This window comes from Bombyx mandarina, chromosome 01, assembly GCF_030267445.1.
Source record: "Bombyx mandarina strain Sakado chromosome 01, ASM3026744v2".
NCBI lineage: Eukaryota > Metazoa > Arthropoda > Insecta > Lepidoptera > Bombycidae > Bombyx > Bombyx mandarina.
In genome coordinates this window covers 7,949,266-7,972,665 of record NC_143208.1, presented here as the reverse complement: position 1 = coordinate 7,972,665, position 23,400 = coordinate 7,949,266, and the positions used below count along the sequence as shown (strand labels likewise).

At 35.4% G+C, this 23,400-nt stretch overlaps 1 protein-coding gene across 2 annotated transcripts in view; it reads right to left on the bottom strand.

Moving 5' to 3' along the window:
* LOC114244516 (carboxyl-terminal PDZ ligand of neuronal nitric oxide synthase protein) overlaps positions 1–23,400 on the bottom strand; it is a 175,708-nt gene that overhangs the window by 44,603 nt on the left and 107,705 nt on the right. For both annotated transcript variants that reach the window (XM_028176358.2, XM_028176359.2), the window contains exons 3-4: positions 6,547–6,618; positions 3,126–3,224 (exon numbers count right to left, since the gene is read on the bottom strand). In XM_028176358.2, the coding sequence (XP_028032159.2) occupies positions 3,126–3,224; positions 6,547–6,618 (171 nt within the window). The remainder of the gene's footprint in view (positions 1–3,125; positions 3,225–6,546; positions 6,619–23,400) is intronic.

The window sequence follows — 23,400 nt, the reverse complement described above, 5'->3', positions numbered from 1 at the left end:
CCTTTTTTTTCTGGTAGAGGGCCGAACCTCCTACGAGGTCCCCGCGCAAAAGGGGCGCGCGGGGTATGTGAGACTCAACGATCTGCATGGTGTTGTGAGCAGACCGCGGGCCCAAGGATTTTAGGACCCACCCACTAAACGACTCCCCTGCATTCTTACACCCGACGTCCGATCCCCTCCGAGGTCAGAACCCGGATGAGGTAGGGGGGCTACCGCGGTCAACACTTACTATTTTTTAAATCCTAAATAAAGGTTTTTTTTGTCAGGAGGAAATCACCGGACTTCCGCCCTCCACTGGGGATGGAGGGCGAGGATGTCGGAATTAAACCGACAAAAACCTCCTGTCGTTCAACAACCAGCATCCAAACATGAAAAGGCAAAGGGGGAAAGTGAAGCGCTTAGTGCGGAGCACATCTCTCCCATCGCCCTCCCCCTCGGGACGCCGGATCAGTGGTCGTCGGGGCCACGACCACCAGTCCTCTCGGTCGGCAGGTTATTTGAAGCCCGCCTGGATGGCGCCGGTTAGAATGGTCTATCCTCCGGAATACACCGCTGGGTCAGAACCAGCGTGGGTTGAGAATAGCCGGCCTTCCATCACCCGGATGCGCTTGCATAAAACGCGTGCAGAGCAACTTGCACGTCGTCTTCTTAGCCCCCCTTCGCCGGTCCCCAGGCCGACATGTGAGGGAGACCCGAAACACTTAGAGGGCCAGGGCTTGGGCGACATCCGCCTCCCTGGCCCCCGCTCGACGGCGACTGGCCTGTGCGTCTCTGACGCGCCCCGCCGCCTCCTTCTGCGAGATAGTGCACTCACAGAAGTCGAGCAACGCCTTCTACGACTCGCCGTCACCGAGCATCGATGCCACAACACTCGGCAACGACAAGTCCTTTCCTATTTTTGCGAAGAGGATACGGCGCTACCCCCCCCTCCCATGCCGGGCAAGCGACGAGCGTGTGCTCCGCCGTGTCCAAGTCGCAACCGCAATGGTGGCACTCTCCTCTGCACTCTGCCGTCGGCTCGGCTCCGATCCGGCGCAGGAACTCACGCAAGCAACCATGCCCAGTGAGCACCTGCGTGAGCCGGAAATTGAGGCGTCCTCTGTCACGATTCACCCAATTCACAAGAACCAGGCGAATCGCCTCGACGGTCCTACGACCAGCCGAAAGATCGGCCAGGCGTCTGAACCATGGCTTCAGCACGGACCGCCGAGATTGAGCCCTCCGCGCTCTGACCGCACTGGGACTGGGACGTGCCACGCCCCAGGCACGAAGGTCAGCTCGCCACTGATAGTCCGCGGCGAGCGCCTCCGCCTCCAGGACCCAAGGCGGCATCCCAGCCAGTACACACGCCGCCTCGAAGGAGATGGTGCGATAGCCACGGATGAAAATAAAGGTAATGTCGTTTTTTTTTAAAAAGTATTTGTTAGCATTTGAAATTTTAAATTTATGTTAAAAATGCCATTCCGAAGAAAATCTTAAATTCTTATCCACATTTAAAATAATTGCTAAGTAGTAGGTAATGTCCGGGTGCCCGAAGAAGAGCCCGAGGTCACAATAGATCGCGTTACAATGGATAGGTACCTACCGAGTCTTCGCTCACGGCAAGGCAACTTGACGGCGCCCTATTATAGCGGGACATGATTAATGTCCAGGCGAAAAATACGGGTCCGTTCAACGCTTTTGTATCTTTGTTAGTATTTGATTATCATTTTCGATAGGTATGTGTTGAATTTATACGAAACGAATATCACATTATTATGTAAGAGAACGTTTTTTTTATTTCAGTTCAGACAGCATCAAATTACACTATTATTGGTAATCTATTTGGGATCATTTATTTGTACAGCGAATACATGGCACGTAATATTTTTAGTTGAGTTATATTATTATGTGTATGTATATTACTATTGAAGATAACATTGCGTTGTTTCCTTGTTATGAATTTAAATTAATAGAAAATAAAATAATTCGTATTTAGAGCGCGTCGCAATTTACATAGAACCTTCGACTATCGGTTTTGATCATTGTCTATTTTATTTTATTATCCTTGTAGGCAGACGAGTATACGGTCCACCTGATGGTGATTGGTTACCGTCTCCCATGGACTTAGGCAATGCCAGAGGCAGAATCAAGCCGCTGCTTACCGTCTTTATCATGATTGAAGTGACGCACTTTTTAAGCCAGGACTAATGGCAGCAGTTACATACAGGGTGATGTCTATCTTCTATGGTGAGAAGAAGAAGAAGAAGGTGCGGTTCGCATTAAGCAATTTGTTTCATGGAAGAAAATGAAAGGTCATTTGGTATGCGTAACTACAGAGAGTTTTTTAGTGTAACCTACAAGGTAACGGATTCCAAACAGCATATTCCGCCTAACTCTTACTTAGAAAACGTTTACTTAGATTAGGAATTTTAGTTATCTATATATTTATTGTAATCATTTGAAATTTATACTTAAATTTCAAATATAATTTATTGTTTTTTTTATTGCTTTTGCTTTGCTTTGCTTTGCTTTTGCATGCTTTTTACATTATATGAACTTATTCGCGTAATCCGATTTATATAATTTCATCAGTTTTAAGCGCGTCCTATCTCTAACGATTCTGTTTCTAATGACGCTATCGTAATTCACTCAAGACAAATTTAGGGTTGGTGGGTCATTCTATTTATTTCGACGACCTTTCCGTTTGTAAGACTTAACCGTAAATTGCTCGAGCTGTGCGGTAATGCGAGGTCACCAAAATCCACTGAAATTGCTTTAGCGCCGATATGAATAGGCCCCACGGTCGGTCGGAAACCGTCGAAGTTTTCAATTTAACTTCAAATCCGAAACGACGTGCGCTTCACGATTTTACTTTCAATATATTTAATGTATTTAAACGAGATTTGTATAAATACTGAGACGTATGTTGCGTAATGAATTATTAGTTTACATATAAAATAATTGAATAAGTCCTTATATTCTTAATAATATTATGTTTCTATTTGATTAGTAGACTAATCTAAATAGATCACAGGTGACATTTAAATTAGAAAAAAAAACTTACATCTAAAAATCATAACATAAAAGGAAGTTTGTTAATTGTCTTTTAATTGTCCAAATTCGATAAATCAAAGATCACTGACCTTTCCCTTGCTGCTCTTCCTGGTAGTAACTCGGACGCCATCAGTCGACACATCTACGATCACTTTGCGTTTCTTCACACCTCTAGCCTTGAATTCATACTGAAAAAAAAAAAAACTTTTATATCTACAGCTTCTATTGTTCACTATCTCATGAAAGACCGGGAATCTTATTTTAACTCATCGTTATTATTGTATTAACGTTTCGAACTCATTCAAAGTAAGGAAAAAGCATTATTAGATGTGCCCCTTCTTATCTTCAACACTGCTATGAATTTAAAATATATACCCCTGAAAGCAGCCTCTTTGGAATACAACAAATCCTCCTTGAAGACGTTCATTTAAAAAAAATATTTACTAAAGAACCTAATTTTAAATTTGGAACTCATACACGCTCCATTCGCAGCCCTGCGGTTTTACGATCAACGCGCAACATTAACTGCAAAAATATTAAGTTATAATTTAAAATCCGCTTGTGTTTCAGCGGTACGCATCGTACCAGAACTTTCAATTAACATTGTGAGGAACTCGTCTCCTGTTTCCCGCTGAAACACTATTAAGGAATTCGCGAGAAGATTAGGACCTGGAGAGCAAGCATCAAGTGATTCACGACTTCTGTATTCACCGGCCCAGGCTTTAATTTTCTAAAATATTCCTACCGCCTGCGCACCAAATTGCATTATTTCGAACCACTTTACAACTGCATACACGTACATACTTTCGTAAAATGAATTGAAAGTTTTTCTGCTGTTTAAGAAGCGGAAAAAAAAATGTTTTTAAGCAATTTTTATTTCATTTAATATTACAAAAATAACGCTCAAAAATCAGAACTCAACGCGTAATGTATACGATACAAGAAATATAGGAGGCGTCCCTCAGAAAATTCCAGCTATCACTGTATCATGAATGATAATGAAATATTGTTAGTATTCATTCAACATAAACGGATTATGGAAATGTGTATAGCTCATCATACCCAGATCCACGAGTTGATGTAATATAAGCGTTAATTACTTAAGTGCTGATAATTTCAATAAAGCTATAAGAAGGCAATAAGTGTTAATTTTAAAGTAGTTACGAATGTGAACTCTAGAGTTAGGGTCAACGCGTAATGAAATGTACTGACAAAAGTACGTCTGAAGCAGGACGGATTTATAAGTAACATGTATAAGTCTTTAAAAAATCTTTAATGGGAAACTGGGTGCTTAAATTATAAAGTTATTAGTAAAATTGGAGTGATGTGAAACATGCCATTTTTTTTCTTGCATCTCCGATGGCTTATAAGCCGAAATAATAAGATAAGATATGATTTTTTAAATCTTATCACAATCATAAAAATGATGATTTTCATTTGAAAATGTGTTTAATATTGCAATAATTTGTAGTATGTTCGAGTAATAAACAGCTTTCAATTTTTTTAAAGTTAAATCAATAACTAGTATTTTATTAAAACATCATAAACATTTTTATACTGAAAATCGTTTGAATATCATTAAATATATATTTACTACACGGAACAACGGAATTTCAACGTCAAAAGCCAATAAATATCAAATTTATGAAAATATAATAAAGGCCCATTTGGATGAGGGAATTGTATTCAAGTGTCGTAACGCCAAATGGTTGGGCTCTTGAAATGGACTTGCAAATGTCTACGGGTCGTCAGGATAGCGATACTGTTAAGGGCTTCGTTTTCCCGTTCTTTGTAGCTAAAATTCACGGTCCTTATTTTAACTACGATCCCTTCCTACTTAATGTTGTTTAAAGTTTGGTCTGGAGTTTCCCTCCATTAAAAATACTCGAGGTGAATGGGAAAATTTTCACGAAATTTCCTAAAAGGTCCCCTTTACATAACACACCTTTGCTTCGATGTCATTCAGTGGGCCGGAAATTTTTACGAAAAGATGAATTCGCACACAGTGCAATGCTTTTCAGTTGCTCTGTAAATATGGGCCGCTGCGTTTCATTTATATTCAAGCCGTGACGACGTCACCACGCATGTCATGTCACATTTCAATATGACCCATCTCTGAACCACATTTGCCTACGATAATGGCGGTTATTTGTTATCGTCATATTTAATTGAAAATGTGCTAAATTTGCCTCGTCAACATCATACCACTGACTCAATTTACGGACTATTTCTTATTGTTATAAACATATACAATATGTTTCATTCCAAGTTCTCACAAGCAGAAACCATTTTTTTCAAGTGTTTAATTTACAATATTTCTTCCTAAAACAAGTACAGAGGACCAATTTGATGCGTTTATCTTGATCTTTAGATTAAAATTCCCGATTGGAAGCACTAATTCAGAAGCCATTGACAAGTGCTTATAGCAAGTCAAAATTAACAAACACAATATTTAAAAAAAAGATCTTTCTTTTAAACACTAAGCTAAAACAAATTTGTACTTCTTTGTAAATTCCCTAGGATTGTTTTAAATGAATGACATCCAGATTCAGACATTTTCAGATGAAAATAATATTAGAAAACATATTGTAGAAATATATATTTTTTTAATCATTACATACAAAAGATAATTTTGCTAGTGAAAAATTTGCTAGTGAAGTGAATTCATAGTTTAAAACATACTAGCTTGACATATTCTAACAATGCCGTCCAAAATTTCTAACTATTTATGATCCCCTCATTCATTGTTTGCACTCCGTAAATATGTCGTAATACATAGCACGGTGAGCGTGCAATTTTATTTCTGATTGTTTTAAGTTTCATGTCACGAAACGGATGAGCATTGTCAAAATTACTCTTGCTTCGTCAAAGAGAAAATGCGAAGAAAATTATCAAACGTTACGAAGTTACCGTCGAATTTAAGAATGATATTACACATTCGAGAGAAGTCGAGAGTAATAGATGTTTTTTTTGTTATTTAAAAAGAGCGCGTCCGCTTGAACGAATTCTTTTATTAAATTCCTTCTCGAAGGGAAATCCTATTGGTAGGTGAAAGCAGAAGTGGGCTCGTTTTGTACCCTTGTTGTTTACGCAAACAATAATAAATTATTCAATCTTCAGATTAGAGATTTTCAGCCGTCGTGAGCCATTTTTATTCAGTGCGAAGCGATCAGACAACAGACACATTTTTTATTCTCAGCGGAAAAACCTTCTTCACTTGTCTAATACTGAGAAATGATGAAAATAAATGACGCATCTACTTGTACGTGATTTTTTTTAAGACAATATATATTGAAGCTTAAAAGAAATATTAACAACTTTTTTCTTTTTTTTTATTGCTCTGGTAGGCAGACAAGCATACGGTCCACCTGATGGTAAGTGGTTACCGTCGCCCATGGACTTCAGCAATACCAGGGGTAGAGCCAAGCCGCTGCTTACTGCTTTTATTTTATGCCCACGTTTAATAGAAAGAAGAAACAATATTATACAATATTATAAAAAAGTACTTACGCGAACACGTCGCATAGCAGCAACAATCTCAACGCGGCTTGTCGGTCGAGGCACATCCATTGTTCCAATGTACTGAAAAAAAGAAATACAAATTTGAACGACCATTAATATAATAAATGAATTTTACAACAACTTTTATTTCTCTGAGGAAAGCCTACTTAAGGCGAATATTATTAATAAAATGTACCTACGGTATTTTCTACGGTTTTCGCGATATAAGTAAACCCAATTTTCGGGATTAATCTCGCATTTAAGATTGTCAATACACATATTCTTTTCGGTGTTTCAAAGACTACAGTAATAATAGTCACGGAGTCATCTGTAAGCGTTGGTTTAATTATAATAAAATTTGCATTATCAAAATAATCAATTTAAAGCAGGCATATGTTTTTACAAATAATGAGTTAACATAAATAAATAAACATTCCCATAAGATTATCACCTTCGAGTAAGTGCAGGTAGCCCGGGTCAGGCCGTGCTGAATAAACACGATGGGATCTGTTAAATCTTAGTAGAATTACGCGTTCTAGTCACGTACCATAGCCTACATCGTGCTCCGAGCATGATAATAAGATTACGTCAGTGTCAAAGACCCAATTGTAATTTATTTAAATCGAAATATTAATTCGAAACATAGATATCAAGACGTACAATAACATGACAAACGGAAATGGAGCTATTATATTGTAATTTCTTATACCTTTAAATATTTTAATTTTGTAATTATCAGTCAAGAGGATATATGAGTACAGAAAATTTTAAAGAGTATGTCACCTCGCTTGATCTAAAAATACCTATAAAAAGAAGACATTTCGAATTCTAAAATTAGAATGTTGTAATATTTTTCAAACAAAATTAAGTAATACTTTATTGATGCCTTAAATATTGTGTTTATTTTTTTTTATTCGTAAAACCTATTCGCATTTGTTACATACGAATGAAATGCATAGAATACTACGGAAAATACGTAAGTTTTCGTAATATCAGATAGTTCTTAACACTTATAATTCATTAATATAAAGAAAACGGGGTATTCTTACTCGATAGATGCCAGGCAAGCCAATATATTTAGATTGTGTTGTATTAAATATTGATGCAGTGCAGATACAGGGAGGAAACAGGGAAATCCGTTTGTATAGGCTAAGCGCAACCCGCATTTCCTCTTAAGTGTTGAAGCGACTCTGCCGTAAAATGAAGCTTTCGTCGGGTCACGAGCTACTTATAGCTTAAAATATTATTTTCTTGGTAGCTAGTTTGCGACGAAGTTCACGTTAATTTTTTATACCTGGTGCTCTTAATTTGAAATTGACGGAGTTCGTCAACTTTAGCCTTTGAAATTAATAAAAACGAAATGTCGTTTTACAGCTAATGAGCTGTAAAACTGAGACCTTAGAGTTCATATCTCAAGGTAGGTCGCGGCATTTACGTTGTAGATGTCTATGGGCTCCGGTAACCACTTAACATCAGGTGGGCCGGGAGCTCGTCCACCCACCTAAGCTATAAAATAAATAAAAAAATACTTGTGATTGGACTTTAACACGTATTGGATCGCATATTTTAAAATCAAAATTAGTAAAATCTTTTTTGTTTTATTATCATTGTTAAAGTGCTTTAAAAATATTCCTAAGAAATTGTGTACAGCTAAAAAATAACAATGAGTGCTTAAATAAATATTTAACTGATACACAGGAATTCATATTACAGGAAGCGTGCTTTTTAAATAAATAAAACTGCAGGTATAATTAAAGCCACGAATGAAGTTACGTGAAAAGCGTCGAGAAAATTTTAAAGCTTTTACATTTCTTTGGGAACCAACCAGGTGTCTCATGATGGATCGTTTCTTTAAAGTCTCTGCGTGCGTCACATTATTTATGTAAAACACGACATACGTTAGTCCCTCATAATTAATCAGGTACGGGATCAAAGCTGTTTCCTCTAAAGATATAAAACGGTCTCGCATAAATTTTCAGCCCAACGAAAATAAATATTTTAATATTATATCCTATTTGAATAGATTTTAAGTAAATAATGGGGTATTAAGTTCGCTTTTCGGGAGTCGTAGGCTATTTAAAATCACTTTCAAAATCATGGAGTAGAATTCATCCATACCGTACGTACCGTACGTAGCCACTGCGTTCATCCACAGTGCGTTTCCAGAGATCTTTGTTGCCACGTACCATCCGGAATGAGCTTCCCTTCACGGTGTTTCCCGAGCGCTATGACATATCCTTCGAACGAGGCTTCTGGAGAGTACTTAAGGGTAGGCAGCGGTTTGGCTCTGCCTCTGCCATTGCTGAAGTCCATGGGCGACGGTAACCACTCATCATCAGATGGGCCGTATGCTCGTCCGCCTACAACGGCAATAAAAAAATATTTTATAGTTTTTCTCGCGTCTTTTTTACTGTCACTATAAGCGCTGTAGCAGTTATAACACATTATTAAAACATCGACGACGTCTCAGTCGTCTGTTATTACAGAAACTATACAGTAATCGAAACATCAGAAATAATATAACAATAATAACGAATGCGAGATGAAACCTTAAAAATATTTTTAATAATAATGAAATGAGCGTTAATTATAGCCAGTTATGTAGCGTATTCAATACACTCACAACAATTTAAAGATATTAAACAAACATCAAATAACTTTAGATTTGAAAATACACTTAAAGGCTTACAAAATTATGTGCTCCTTTTTAAGACAACTATCTAAATTAAAATATTTGGGAGCTGTATTGTCCTGTTTAATAATTACTAGCGACCCGTCCTCGCTTCGCTTCGGAAACTGTAATTTATTATTGATTTCTCCACCATTTAATGGATGCTATTATACATATAAACGTTCCTCTTTAATCACTCTATCTATTAAAAATAACCGCATCAAAATCCGTTGCGTACTTTTAAAGATTTAAGCATACATAGGGACAGAGAAAGCGACTTTGTTTTATACTATGTAGTGATAACAACAAACTAAATAAGCAAATCGTTAATTTGTTAACTAGTCAGGTGAACTGAAGGAAACATAATTTTAGCGTTTGACTGATTACATGCTTATTTTCAATATAGTTAATCGGAGTTCAACAGACTAAATGTCTGCTTAAGTTCGAAGAGCTTCGTTTTAAGACCGCTGTAATATATTTTAATGGTTCTTCTTAGAGCGAAGTCGCTTTTATCATCACGCGTCTAAAATCAGAATCAATTACTAATTTCGTACAATATCAAGTTTGGTTGTACGATAATAGTGATCTTTTTTAATAAACTTTTAATTATTAACAATAATCTATATACGTGAAGCAAAAACTTTGTATCCCTTTTTACGAAAATTGCGCAGACGGAGGAGTATGACATTTTCCACACTTATAGAGAATATAGAGAAGAAGTGCACAACGCTAATATTTTTTTTAAATAATGCATAAAAGATACATTAAATCGATAAAGAAAACATTACACACACTACGTACCATATATTTGACGCACACACGCATGCATACTATTTATTGTCAAGCTTTTGTTCTTGACGTCTGTGGTCAAATTGAGAATAGATTAAATATTTTTTATAGTGTAGTCTTGGCGAAATTTGTGATGATAGAAGTATAAAATAAAGTCATAATAGTGTACAAACTTACAATTCCAATTAATTATAGTCGAACTTCGACTATTACGGGACCTCTAGTACGATATTAAAACATCTTAATATTATTTTAAAATAATTGAAAAGCAAATTAACCTACTTTACCTATGTTCCTAGAGCACAGTCTACGCGTGGAGTGAATTTATCTAAAATGTTTTGGGTATACCCATTCTCCTATTTTCAATAAATTATTTAGTAACAGTGGGCTGTCTTTTGAGCCTAGACTTAATATGGTACTTACTCGTGTGGGAGCAACAGCCAGGCCTATTTCTGCAGCGAAGCAGTAATACATTCCGGTTTGAAAGATGAATCAGTTACTATACACTTAAGACAGACCTCAGCTCCTTTTATTTGTTATTGGTTAGATAGTTGGACGAGCTCTGGACCCCCCTGATGTTAAGTGGTTACCGAAGCACACAAGGCATTTGCAACGAACGCACCTTGAGACATGAGGTCTAAGGTCTCAGTTTTTACAAACCGAAACGCATTACTGCTCCATCGGCAGTAATAGGCGGGGTTGGGGTACCTATCCGGCCGGACTCACAAGACGTCCTACCACCAGTAAATGTCTTAAGCTGGATGATGAAATTCACTTAATGATGTCTCTCGGATCCAGTAACCACTAAACATCAGGTGTGCCGTGAGGTCGTTCACCCATCTAATAAAAATAAAAGGTTTATTTTTCAAAAATACGTACTTATTTCGTGCAACTCTACTGAAATATAAGTGACTACATAGACTTTTGAAGTTAACTTTATTTTTATTGTTATTTCTGTAAGGAGAAGCAATAGTGGCAACTGCCAAGTGCTAGTTGTGTGGTAAGCCAAATCCAATAAGCTCGGAGTCACGTCGAAGCTCGATAATGGTTCCAGTAATTGTTGAATAACAAAGGAATTTATTGAATGTCTCGGTTTTGGAGACAAAACGTTTTAGTATTAGACATTCGCTCTTGGAGCTTTAGTTTACTTATTAAAATTTAGTTTTACTCTTTCTTATTTTATAGAAAACCTGACCACGAGAATAGAGTAGTAAAATTTTATTTTTTCAACTACATGATCAAGCTTCGCAAATAAATTAGGGAAACTAATAAAAAAAGCCGAAATTGTGAATTAACTTCGGGAAATTTCGTATAGGCATAAATGATTCATACAGCGATTTGCTATTAAAAATATGTAGGCGTGATCGAATTTGTAAGAAGTTTGTATGTAAAAGTAATCAATTTTTCTACATAAAATGTTTCTTAACGTAAAGGAAATGGGGTGCCGTTTTTGCTGAGAACAACGCATTTCTTCAGATTTCCGATTTTCCGAGTACGAAATGCTATGTCATTGGACACGATTCTAAATGTTGAAAACTTCATGTAACCAACAGATCGTAGAGCTTTACTTCTCTAGCCTATTCAAATTCGCTGGACGCATGTAAACAGAAAGGTAACCAGAATACTTTGACCTATGCACTCTGTTTAATTTCCAAGACCCATTTTAATTTGAATAATTTTATTGTAAACAAGAATTTCTACAGTAGTAATTTGTAATACGAGCCGAGAGGAGTTATTTTAAATTCATCTTCGTTTCTTAGATAATAATATTAGTAATTTAAATAATTAATAAATAAACTTGATGTTCGAGACGGAAGGGGTGAAAACTAAAAAAAATAATAGTTGACCATCTAAGATGAGAAAAATATGGCAGGTGCGTAATCAGCCGATTCAAGATCTGGCGCCTACGAGTACCTACTAAATACGGACTGTTTGTCCTATCAACCGTTATTTTTCCTATCAAAATTTCCGTCAAGCCCTTTCTTTAGATTCAAGGTTTCAGTAATCACTTAACGCCCAACGAGAGAAATTGTTCGTCGAGGTGTAATATAAAGAAACGAGGATCGTTACAACCAGTTAGATCGGTTTCTTGAATATCAAACAAAAACAGCTGGCGTCTGTTTGTATTTGTTGAGCGCACTGTGGGTTCGGCACTAAAATATTTTTTAACGATATCACTTTTAACATCTGCCTTGCTTTTAGCACTGGTATTGTCTACGTTTTTGGCGAGAGCTCTGTCACATGCATTATAAGAAAATTTAGTAAAATATATTAATAATGAGTTAAGTCACTTAGTGCAAAGTTGAGACAATAAAAACGAGCATTCCATAATTGGTCAAATGCCGTACGCAGCTGCCTCCCGGAGTGGATTACTTTTTGTAATTTTCACTGGCAGTACCTAATTACATTCAGTAATAATTTTATTGTTATCAAATATAAACAATTCGAGTCTAATTAATATACAGTGATCGATTACGCCTAGGCCTAGGGCGGCATGACTTGAGAGGCGGTAAATTTTTTGAAATGCCAAAATTTCAGAAACGAAAAAAGTCAGCAGACTCATTTGAAAATAAGTTCGGATTAGTTTTTATAGACAAAATAAAAAACTAGAATATATAATAATTTAATTTTTTTATTATGAATAAGATATAAAATTTTAATAAATCAACTATAGTGTTTATCGATTGATGTAAGAACTTTTTTGTTTTATTAATGCAATTAATCATATGCTTAAAAAGTTTTTAAAATTTTCAATAATTTAAATTATTAACAATAAGGAAATAAAGTTATTTTAAATTAAAAATAAATATATATATATATTCGATTAAAATTAATAAAATTCATTTTAACATTAAGGGCGGTGCGATTAACCAGAGCCATGGGCGGCATCAAGGCTAAATCATTCACTGTACATATATTTTTAATAATATAAACGCTCATTTGTTAACGACCATCGCGTTTTTTAGAAAAAAAAACTAGTTTTTACATTTAAAATGAATTATTGTACCTTTATTCAACGCTTCCTTTCGGATTAGCGACTTTACGCGAACAAAGTATTTGAAACACTCCATAAAAGCATCGAACGTAAGTGTTTTTACAAAACGTGTACAAAGTCTCGGCTCTCCTATACGTGTAACGTCGTTTTCACTTTCCGAGGCGAAAATTTTCCTGAACCTTTTTCGCATTTACAACGTGTGAGCCACTCAATGTCATAAGTCTTTTGACATTTATTGCTTGTGTTGCAATTCCGAAGCATTTATTTTACGATTCCACATTCCGGCTTGGAGCTACGCTTGTCTCTCGCTTGTATTTTTGAATTTTTTTTCAGATTAATATTAACGAAAATATGAATAAACGGCTGTCCATTATTTTTACCTCTCATGAGTCGTAGATATCGATGGAAACGCTTCTATGGCTTTATTTTGTATTGAATTCGACCATTCAACGATATTATATACATCGAATACTTTGAACTTCTCGTGGTCACGGACGACTCTGCCAGTGACTCGTGATAATAAAATTCGTTTTTAACGATTATGTTCATATTAATAGCCAAACGTATTTCTTTCAACTTAATTTGTTTGTTATACCAGCTTAAATGCGCACGGCCCATATAGTATTAAGGTACTGGAGCTACGAGGTTGAAGTTTCAGTTGTGTTACATAAAGCCTCTCCCACACGAACGCTTCGCATATAAATAACCCTTGTGGATTCCCGATACGGCTTACCACAATCTCTATATATAATAATAATATTCTGATTAAACAATATACAATATATGTGGAGAGTATTAACCGGCATTGCTGAAGTTCATGGGCGACGGTAACCACTCACCATCAGGGGGGCCGTATGCTCGTCTGCTTACAAGGCTTTGGGTCTTACGACAAAGGGAAGATCTTCCACCGAGTGGGTGATATTGCTCGGTAGACCGACGGTCCGAATGTTGTTGTTCGGAACTTGCATATATGCGCTTTATCTTGAAAATGTCGTAAGCGAGATTCTGGCATCTGTCAATTATCTTGCGTTGTATGATGGCTACCCGCCACAAGGCAATAAAAAAAATACAGTTAACTGTATCATAGGTATATAGATAAACCAAATGACATTGACAAATGAAAACCTTTTACAAAACACTGAATACAATTCGAACGAAAATTTTATTCGTTTTAATCCCTTTTGTCTCCGTTGAAACGATTGCCACCTGTTCTTTTGATCTGTGATCGTTTTTTTTTATCTCTAATATTATTTATTGAGTTACGAGAAGCAAACATTTACGCGTACACCATAATTGTTATGAAACTTTGTTGTAGCCGAGTTAATAATTTCGTGATTGATGAAAACAAAGTTGAGTATTAAGTTAATACTGGCCAAACGTAATCTTATGTATTGGCTGGCAATAAATTCTAACTTAAGATATATACATGTATTTTTAAAAAGCGGTACAAAGTTTTTGCTCCACGTAATAATAATAAGTTTATAGATATAAAAAATATTTTTGAAAAATAACTAAGTTTCTATATACTAAGCGAAAATTTCATAGGTAAAAATCTAATATTTTAATTTAATGTTAATTAATTCATAGTGAATGTATATTTTGATTAGGAATTTTAATTCCTAATATATCAGATCCAACGCACAAAGACCGTAGAAGTCCGGCCGATTGTGCGGTCGGGTCTTTTGAATGATATTTTAAAAGAAATCCTTTATATTTAAAAAAACTAATGAAACACTTTTAAGGTACCTACTATTAAATAAGTTTGCTTATATAGAATTGAGCATTTAGTAAATTGGAATTGAATTAACAGCTGTCCGATGTCCGTGAAGCAGGTGTCTGAACTGAAGTAATTATGAACTATGTATGAAATATTAAGATAGTTGTAAATAGCGATGTGAAGTGTGATTTGGCAATAGCACTGAACTACACCAGTACGCGGAGGTTATTGCGAGTTTTTGCGTGTCTTTCGTGTCTTTACACAACTGTCCTTTGTTCTTTGTTCTAACACAATCTAACTTATTGTAACTCATTCTAACTCGTCCTAACATACTCATTTTTGTTATTCACTTTCGACAGGTTTTAGTTGGTTAGCCTATTGTTTCCAACGTTTGAAGAGAAACCTAGCGATTTCAAACAGACACGATAAATTTTTTCCTAGTCCATCCTACTTTTTACCAATAACCTGGTTTCGTAGAGAAATTAGGCATACGCATTTTCATTTTCTGTTTCTTCTGTACCTATTCTAACAATTCAAACAATTCTAACAATTCTGACGTCAGTGCAAGTCGTCATAAAATCGAATTAGCTTAAAGACTGAGTTATTCATTTCAAGGTCTCAAGTTGTCGTTCCGGTTCTCAGCTAACCTGAACCCATCCATCCGTGTTCACTGTAATATTAAATTTTCAAAGACGAGACGTTTAACTTACGACATTTATCTTATTACCAAAACATTTCAATAACGCACGAACAATGTTTTAGAACTTTCGTCAATTGTCGCTTCGAAATTAAAGTTCCGTTTTCCATTGACAAACTTTTAATTTTTTTAATATTATAATACTTATTAGAATTCCTAGCGTTGGCGATTCAGAATATTACCAATAGCGTGGTCTATGTATGCAAGCTCAAATTAATTTAGGATATAAGAAATCTGATCCTATTTTGCTGTGGATGATATCAAGGTTTTTTTAATGGGCATATTAGCTCACGGAATTTCTGATATTAAAAGGTTACCGAAGCACTTATGTATTTCGACGTATATTGCGCCGCCCTACTTGAGGCATGAGGTTTTCGTCTCAATTCCGTTATAAGACGGCACGAAAACCTTCGGCTCTTAGTCTACACACTTTTTTTGTTACTCAAGAAACTGTATCTACTGGAGAGGAATCATTAATAAAATGCGAACTCCCAAAGTGATCATATGTGAAACTTATCAGAGGTTGAAGATAAGACGATATTACAGTGTCGGTGACACCCTTTGTGCCGGAGAGTCTGATGCGAATTGAACGTTCGCGTTAAAATTTGGAGCTATGTTCAAACGGCAGAGTAATTTAATGAACTCGTCTGTGAAAGATGTTAAATATCTTTATCATTGAGCTAATAATCGGAGGGAGAAGTAAATTTTCCTCTTATTTGTTAAGGCCGTTCTTAATTTTAAAGAATGTATATTTGTAACGTATCGTCCTTAAGGATTTTTTTTTAGTTAAATACTTATCGTTTGTTTTGCGCGACAAAAAAAGACTATCATTATTTTCGTCTATGCATTACGTAAGTCACTTCTACTTGGGTTCATGTGTAAATTTTACAAGCAGTTGATTAGCCGTAGCTTGAAGTAATTACTAAAGGATAAGATGTCCGATGTCTTTGCATCGACAGATGGAACTATGCCTGAATTGAAATCCTTCATGTCGGTACCATTTATTTTAAAAATTAAATACAAACATAGTACGTTCATCAACAACTTCCTAGATGAAGATACATACATATATCATCATGAAATAAAAATTCGCAAAGTTTATATATTTTCGAAATTACTGGCAGTAAGGTGTTGTGTGAATCCTCCCGCGCCCCCATCCTGCCTATTCCTGTCGCGAATCATTCGTGAATTCCTACTCGAGTATTAAGTAGGCATTGTACAATTGAAATTTCGATTTATCGTCAAGATAGGCGGCAGCATTTACGCTGTGATGTGTACGGAATCCGGATCAGGTCATATAGTTTCTTATATTTACGTAAAGTTAAATAAAGGCAATAGTTTACCCACACAACAAAACAAAATAATTAAAAACGAACTATATATTTACCTTTTACCTTTTTTACTGGTGGTAGGACCTCTTGTGAGTCCGCACGGGTAGGTAACACCACCCTGCCTATTTCTGCTGAGAAGCAGTAATGCGTTTCAGTTTGAAGGGCGGAGCATCCGTTGTAACTATACTGAGACCTTAGAACTTATATCTCAAAGTGGTTGGCGCATTTACGTTTGTATATGTCTATGGGCTCCAGTAACCACTTAACACCAGGTGGGCTGTGAGCTTGTCCACCCATCAAAGCAAAAAAACAAACAAAACCTAAGCCGTGAATTAGGTCCCGACACTGACATTAACATGTAGGGGAAAGTGGGGGAAACGCGAACGCTGGGTAATGCCGAATTCAATGGTTCTGATATGTTAGAAAGATATATCCTAATTTTATTTGCCGCCATTTCGGAGATCACGCCACCACTGATGCCAGTCAATAACACGGGAGACGCGGACACACGTACTTAAAAAGGTATGCATTTTTCAATATTTTGTATGTTTTAGATGTAATTTTTTGGTAAATTCAAGTTGATGTAACTTTATTTCTATCTACAATAATAATTCAGCTTTTACATAGTGGAATAATCACATATTACTCAGCTAAATGATAATGATGTAGTAGGCAAAATAAATTTAACCAAAATTGTTTTTTGACCTTTAATTATTTTCGATTCCGCGGGGTAAAGACGAACACTCCATGTCGGGCAATCTCGAACATTCGCCGTTACCCCACTCCCGTTTGTTAGTACACCGTTCAACTTTTTTTTAAATATTATTACAGATGCCTTGTACTTACAAAAGAAAGACCGAACTGAAGTATAGTTTAGAAGATCTCAAAAAGGCTATAGACGATGTTAAAACCAAAAACTCTCCCAGCGTAAAGCAGCAGAAACATATAATGTTCCAAAAACCACTAATTTTGACCATCCTAATGAAAGAAGTGTTAATACAGCCATGGTTGGATGAAAACCTTTATTTACAGACGATCAGGAAACGTAAGAAATCAAGAAGAAAACGGAAAGATGGCAAAAAAGGAACCCAAATAAAAATACTGAATGTAATGAGAGAACACCTTCAAACAAGAAGTATGAAATATTATTAAAGAATTTGAACAATATAAAAAAGACTTTAGTGACTTCAGTCAAAATACGAAAAAAAAAAGAAAAAGGCGAAAAAGAAAATAAAGACTACTTTTGTATTTTTTGTAGAGATAAATATATTGATCCTCCCGTTGAAGACTAGATTGTGTGCTATGTGTGCAAAAAATGGGCTCACGAGAGTTGTACTGACGGACAGTCAACATCGTTGGGTTTTAAATGTGATCTATGTCGTTAATAATGTTGGTTCGTAATCACCCCACTTGGTGTTCGTATTTACCCGACTGATGTCGGGCAAAGCCGAACACTAAGGGTTTTGTTTTTCTTTCATATTGTTGCAGTTTATTAAAAAAATATAAATGATGATTAGTGAATAAGTTAGACAGATAAGTAAACTTTATAATTAAAAAAAAATTAAAAATCTATGATTAAATTCCATTGTTTTATTCAAGTTTTCCCTTAGGTGTTCGTATATCCCCCACTTTCCCCTAATTGCAGCCAGCTCTAACTACCCCTTCGTGTGCAATCAATACTGATTATTGTACGCTAAATATACATTAAATCTAGATCGTCTTCGGGATTAAATTATTATACACGACAAATTATACGACGGAGTAATCCTGCTCTTCGCGTACAAAGTACCGAGCTGTCGATTAAAGCTTCTCTGTAAATACCCTGTGAAACGGTTCGTCGACTGCGATTAAGGCTAAGCAAGTTACGAGGCATAATTAAGTCCGTAACTACTTCGCCGTAAACATGTTAACGTTGTAACAAGTTGTGGTCAATTTAAAAGTAGTTACAGGCTTTTGATGTCCTGAAAATGTCTTAAGCTGTCTTAAGTTTTTCATTTAAAGATATGATGATTTAATTAAAATTAAAAAATAAATATATAGTTAATTAAAATTAATTAAATTATTTTATGTAATTTTAAATGTAAATAAAGTTTCTTTAGGAAAATAGTTATAGTATATTAAATAATTATGACCATGTTTTTAGCTATTATGGTATTTTACTGTTTCACTGTTTCAAATAAATTGTATATCATAATATTTTTAGAACTATAAACATAATGATGTGCATATGTATGTACGTTAAGTCTACAAATCAATTTTTTTTTTAAAACCTTCTAAACACATTCTTCACGTCACCTACCAATGAAAGCGATAATTTTATTAGTTAAAAACACAGGAATAGAAATTTTAATATCCCAGAAATTTTATAAATACACCTTTTAATCATTCCAATCGTTCAGGATTATTTCATCGTCAAATACCTTGTAATTAAGCCTCACAAATAAATGTCTCGCAAGGTTTTCAAAATGAACGAATAAAAATGAATGTTGTAGATTTCAATTCAAACAATTTATTGCCGCGTCGGATGACTCAACAGAATTTTTCTATCGAATAAACGCCCTCCGTCAATCGATGTCATTAATTGACGCCAAGAAAGCCCGATCTCCAATATCGTTTCAAACTGAATGTGCTCTAAGCGTTCTTAATATCCGCGAAAGGGCGAGAATGCAAATTAAATTATCTCACAAAGTTCTTCCCTTTCGTCGTAGACACTTGTTTGACAACTAAGATCTAATAGCTAATTTGTTTTTTTAATAATGTTGTTTTTTTTTTTTCGAAATTATTCCTTTACTTATTTTTGTGCTCAAGCACACGTATACTGTAACAAAGTTCACCAAATATTATTCAACAAAAGCACTGAAAACGATATATTTACATAAATCTACTGATTATATATGTAAAAAGATTTTAAAACTAATCGTTTTTGGTACCATATATCTAAATTATTCTATTTGTATTTTGTGAAAATTATTTATTATATTATACAAGATGATAACACTACCTTGCGTAATTAATTCAAACTAATGTAGCTTAAGAGCACGTCTTAGTCGTAATACAATTAGCTCCAGCTCACTTCTTGCATGAAAAGAGGAATTACGGGTTCCAATTTTCCGTGCTTGAAATATTACAGCACAAGCGACTGATATAAAGATGTATTTTACTGATCGTATATATCATCAAAACAAGTAGAAAATGTGACTTATTTAACTATGTATGTGAAGACGCTTTTATCTCTTGAAATATTTTCAAATAACTTCAAAAAAACAAACACATTCTTAATATTTATTTGAATGTTTTCTGTAAAACTGACTATGCCTTTAGAATGTACATCTGCGTGTATTTTTATGTTACAAAGATATTTCGTTTCATTCGTTAAAAACAAATTGATGAAAACCGTTCTTACTGTATTTATGTGTTTATTATTATTATACTGTGTAATTTTATACTAACTGAACTATTCTTGTTTTAACCTGCCAATGTAATTACAATGATTTTAAGTTTGGAATGCGGTTAGAAAATTTCTTTGCTAGTTTGAAAACATTATCCGTGGTTCTATGTTTCGTAGAGTGTGTGAGTATATAGCGATTTATATAATAAAATATATACTATAATATAATAAAATATATAATTCATTCATTAAGAATCCCCTTTTATTGAAATCTTTTTTCTTTTTTTTTCTAATGTAATACGTACTTAACAAATGTTCACGATTGACTTCCACGGTGAAGGAATAACTTCGTGTAATAAAAAAAAAATCAAACCCGCAAAATTATAATTTGCGTAATCACTGGTGGTAGGACCTCTTGTGAGTCCGCACGGGTAGGTACCACCGCCCTGCCTATTTCTGCCGTGAAGCAGTAATGCGTTTCGGTTTGAAGGGTGGGGTAGCCGTTGTAACTACACTGAGACCTTAGAACTTATATCTCAAGGTGGGTGGCGCATTTACTTTGTAGAAGTCTATGGGCTCCAGTAACCACTTAACACCAGGTGGGCTGTGAGCTCGTCCACCCATCTAAGCAATAAAAAGAAAAATCTTACAAAATCTAAAATTTGAGTTTGATTTCTAAAGTTTGAAATAATTATTAACGATCTAACAAATTCCTCTATCTTTCATGACATGTCCATTTTTTTTAGTTTTTCAATTTTTATTTAAAATTTAGTTCCATGCTTAATTTTAGTGTACCAAAACTTTTCTTAGACAGCCATACGCGAGAAGATTTGGTTTTAATTACATGATTTAATTTCATAATGTTCTTCGTCGTCGAAGCCATACAGGAGGAACATGATATTTGCTTCCAAAATATTGAATCACTAGCATTTTAATCACGGTTCATTTTCATGACTCAGTAAGACTCACCACGCGCTATTAGGCCACTAATGTATATATTCGATGAAAACAGACTGTAATTTTGAGATAAGTTAATTACAAATCCGTTGATGTGATCGCATTTTTAATTCTTTGTCAATTTGTAAATTTGACCTTAACCCTAAGCTGCATTAAAGTGTAAAACAAATAAGTCAATTGCTAAACAAGCACAAGGATAAATTGACATTAAATCACACTTAATATAATTCATAAGCATCAATCAAATAATTCATAAAGTCGAATTCGCAAAATCCTTAACCATCAGATTTAATGTTAGTAATTAGCTACTTGTAATGTTTGTTCGCTGATATGAGAAGATCGAAATAAATAAGTTTGCGGATCTGTATGCACTATACCAATTTGGGTTGTTATTATTTAAGTTTACTTACTAATAAAATAACTAGTAGCAAAGTTATTCGAGATAAGTTTAATTTTGACTGGAGACCGATTAACTTTTTATGATCCATTGGTATGAGAAAAGGAAGAAGATTTTTTATCAATTCAAGGTACATTAAGGTTTTAGATTAAAACTCTACTGCGTAATTCATTTATTGTGTGGTCTATTGTGCAATTGGAGAGGCCTATGTCCAGCAGTAGACTGCTATAGATTGATGATGATGATAATGGTCTATTGTGACCCGGCATCACTAAATACCACTATCACACATATCGCTGCCATGAAACAGGCATACTTTCTGGTTTAAGAGTGAGATAGCGCCTACACAATACCTTGGCTATACGTGGAAATTGGAAATTATCACCTAGTAAACCATGCCTTTATATATATATTTGCTTTCATTGCATTTAGATGCTGTAAAAATTACAATAACGAAGAGGATCAATGAGCATAAAAACGCTCCATTAGATTCAATAACTCTTGTCTTAGACGCCTTTAGCTCTAACATTAGGAGAAGGCTTGGGAACCGTGGTAACCGTATTGGTCGAACTCGGCAAAGAGCTTGCAACCTAACCCATGTGTCAATCCACTGAGTTTCTCGCTGGATCTTCTCACCGGTTCGTGATTCCGATCCGGTAGTAGATTGATTTGCGAAGTAGCTGCCCTTGAGTTGTTAAGCCAAGGGGGCGCTCGGGCAGCTGTTAACTAATTCCACTACTGCTGGCTGAAACTTTGCTCGCCCACCTGTCCTGGTGAAACTGGAGAGGCCTACAGCCACCAGTAATCCCTCATTCATAAAAAATCATGAAACCGCAATGCTTTTGTAGAAACAACAACAACTACTACTAGTACACTAACTACAACACTATGTAGAAAAATATTAACTGCAAAAAAACAACTTTAAAACAATTATAAAAAATTGCGACTGATCTATTTACTTGTGATTTTTTTTATTAAGTTATTTGATAGTGTTCTATAGAGAGTGAAAAAGGCGTTTACGTGCTTCCGTAAGTCACCTAAATAAATACACTGTAATAAACGCTTTTATGTGAACTAAATAAACAGCCCGTAAGCTCCACAATATCATGCTCGTGTCAATTTATCCAAGAAAAGGTTACAAAAAGATGAAAGTCGCACTTTTATTTCTATCGGAATTCCTCGAGGAAATAAATATCGTTTATCCAAAAGCAATAACGGTGTGACATTACAAGCATCGAATGAACAATATTGATTCAGGCCCGATACGTCGACTAAAGTGGAATCCGAAATTGAACATTGAAACAATAAATCGATAATGAAATCACTTGTAAGAATTCCTTTCTTAGAGCGAAAATATTTTCTTTCCTAAGAAAGCTTTTTTAGACCTATTTACGTTCACGCCGTGGTGAACTTCGATTTTTCACCAAACATTTGTGTGAACGAGTGACATGACAAAATTCGTAGCTATTCCATTCTGTATTTTATCGTACATAATCTCTTGGAAAAGCAAATTTGTTGGTAAAAAAATTCGTAAGGATTAAATATGTTGAAGTAATGCTCTCCGAGCCTATATTAATAATAACCAGAGACAAGTAACACATGTTCGTTTTGACTTTCGACCTAATTTAGAATTCTCTGAACTAAGGGGACTAGAGACTTATATACTTATGTTTTTTTTTTTATTGCTTAGATGGTTGGACGAGCTCACAGCCCACCTGGTGTTAAGTGGTTACTGGAGCCCATAGACATCCACAACGTAAATGCGCCGCCCACCTTGAGATATAAGTTCTAAGGTCTCAAGTAAGTTACAACGGCTGCCCCACCCTTCAAATCGAAACGCATTACTGCTTCACGGCAGAAATAGGCAGGGTGGTGGTACCCACCCGCGCGGACTCACAAGAGGTCCTACCACCAGTAAGTC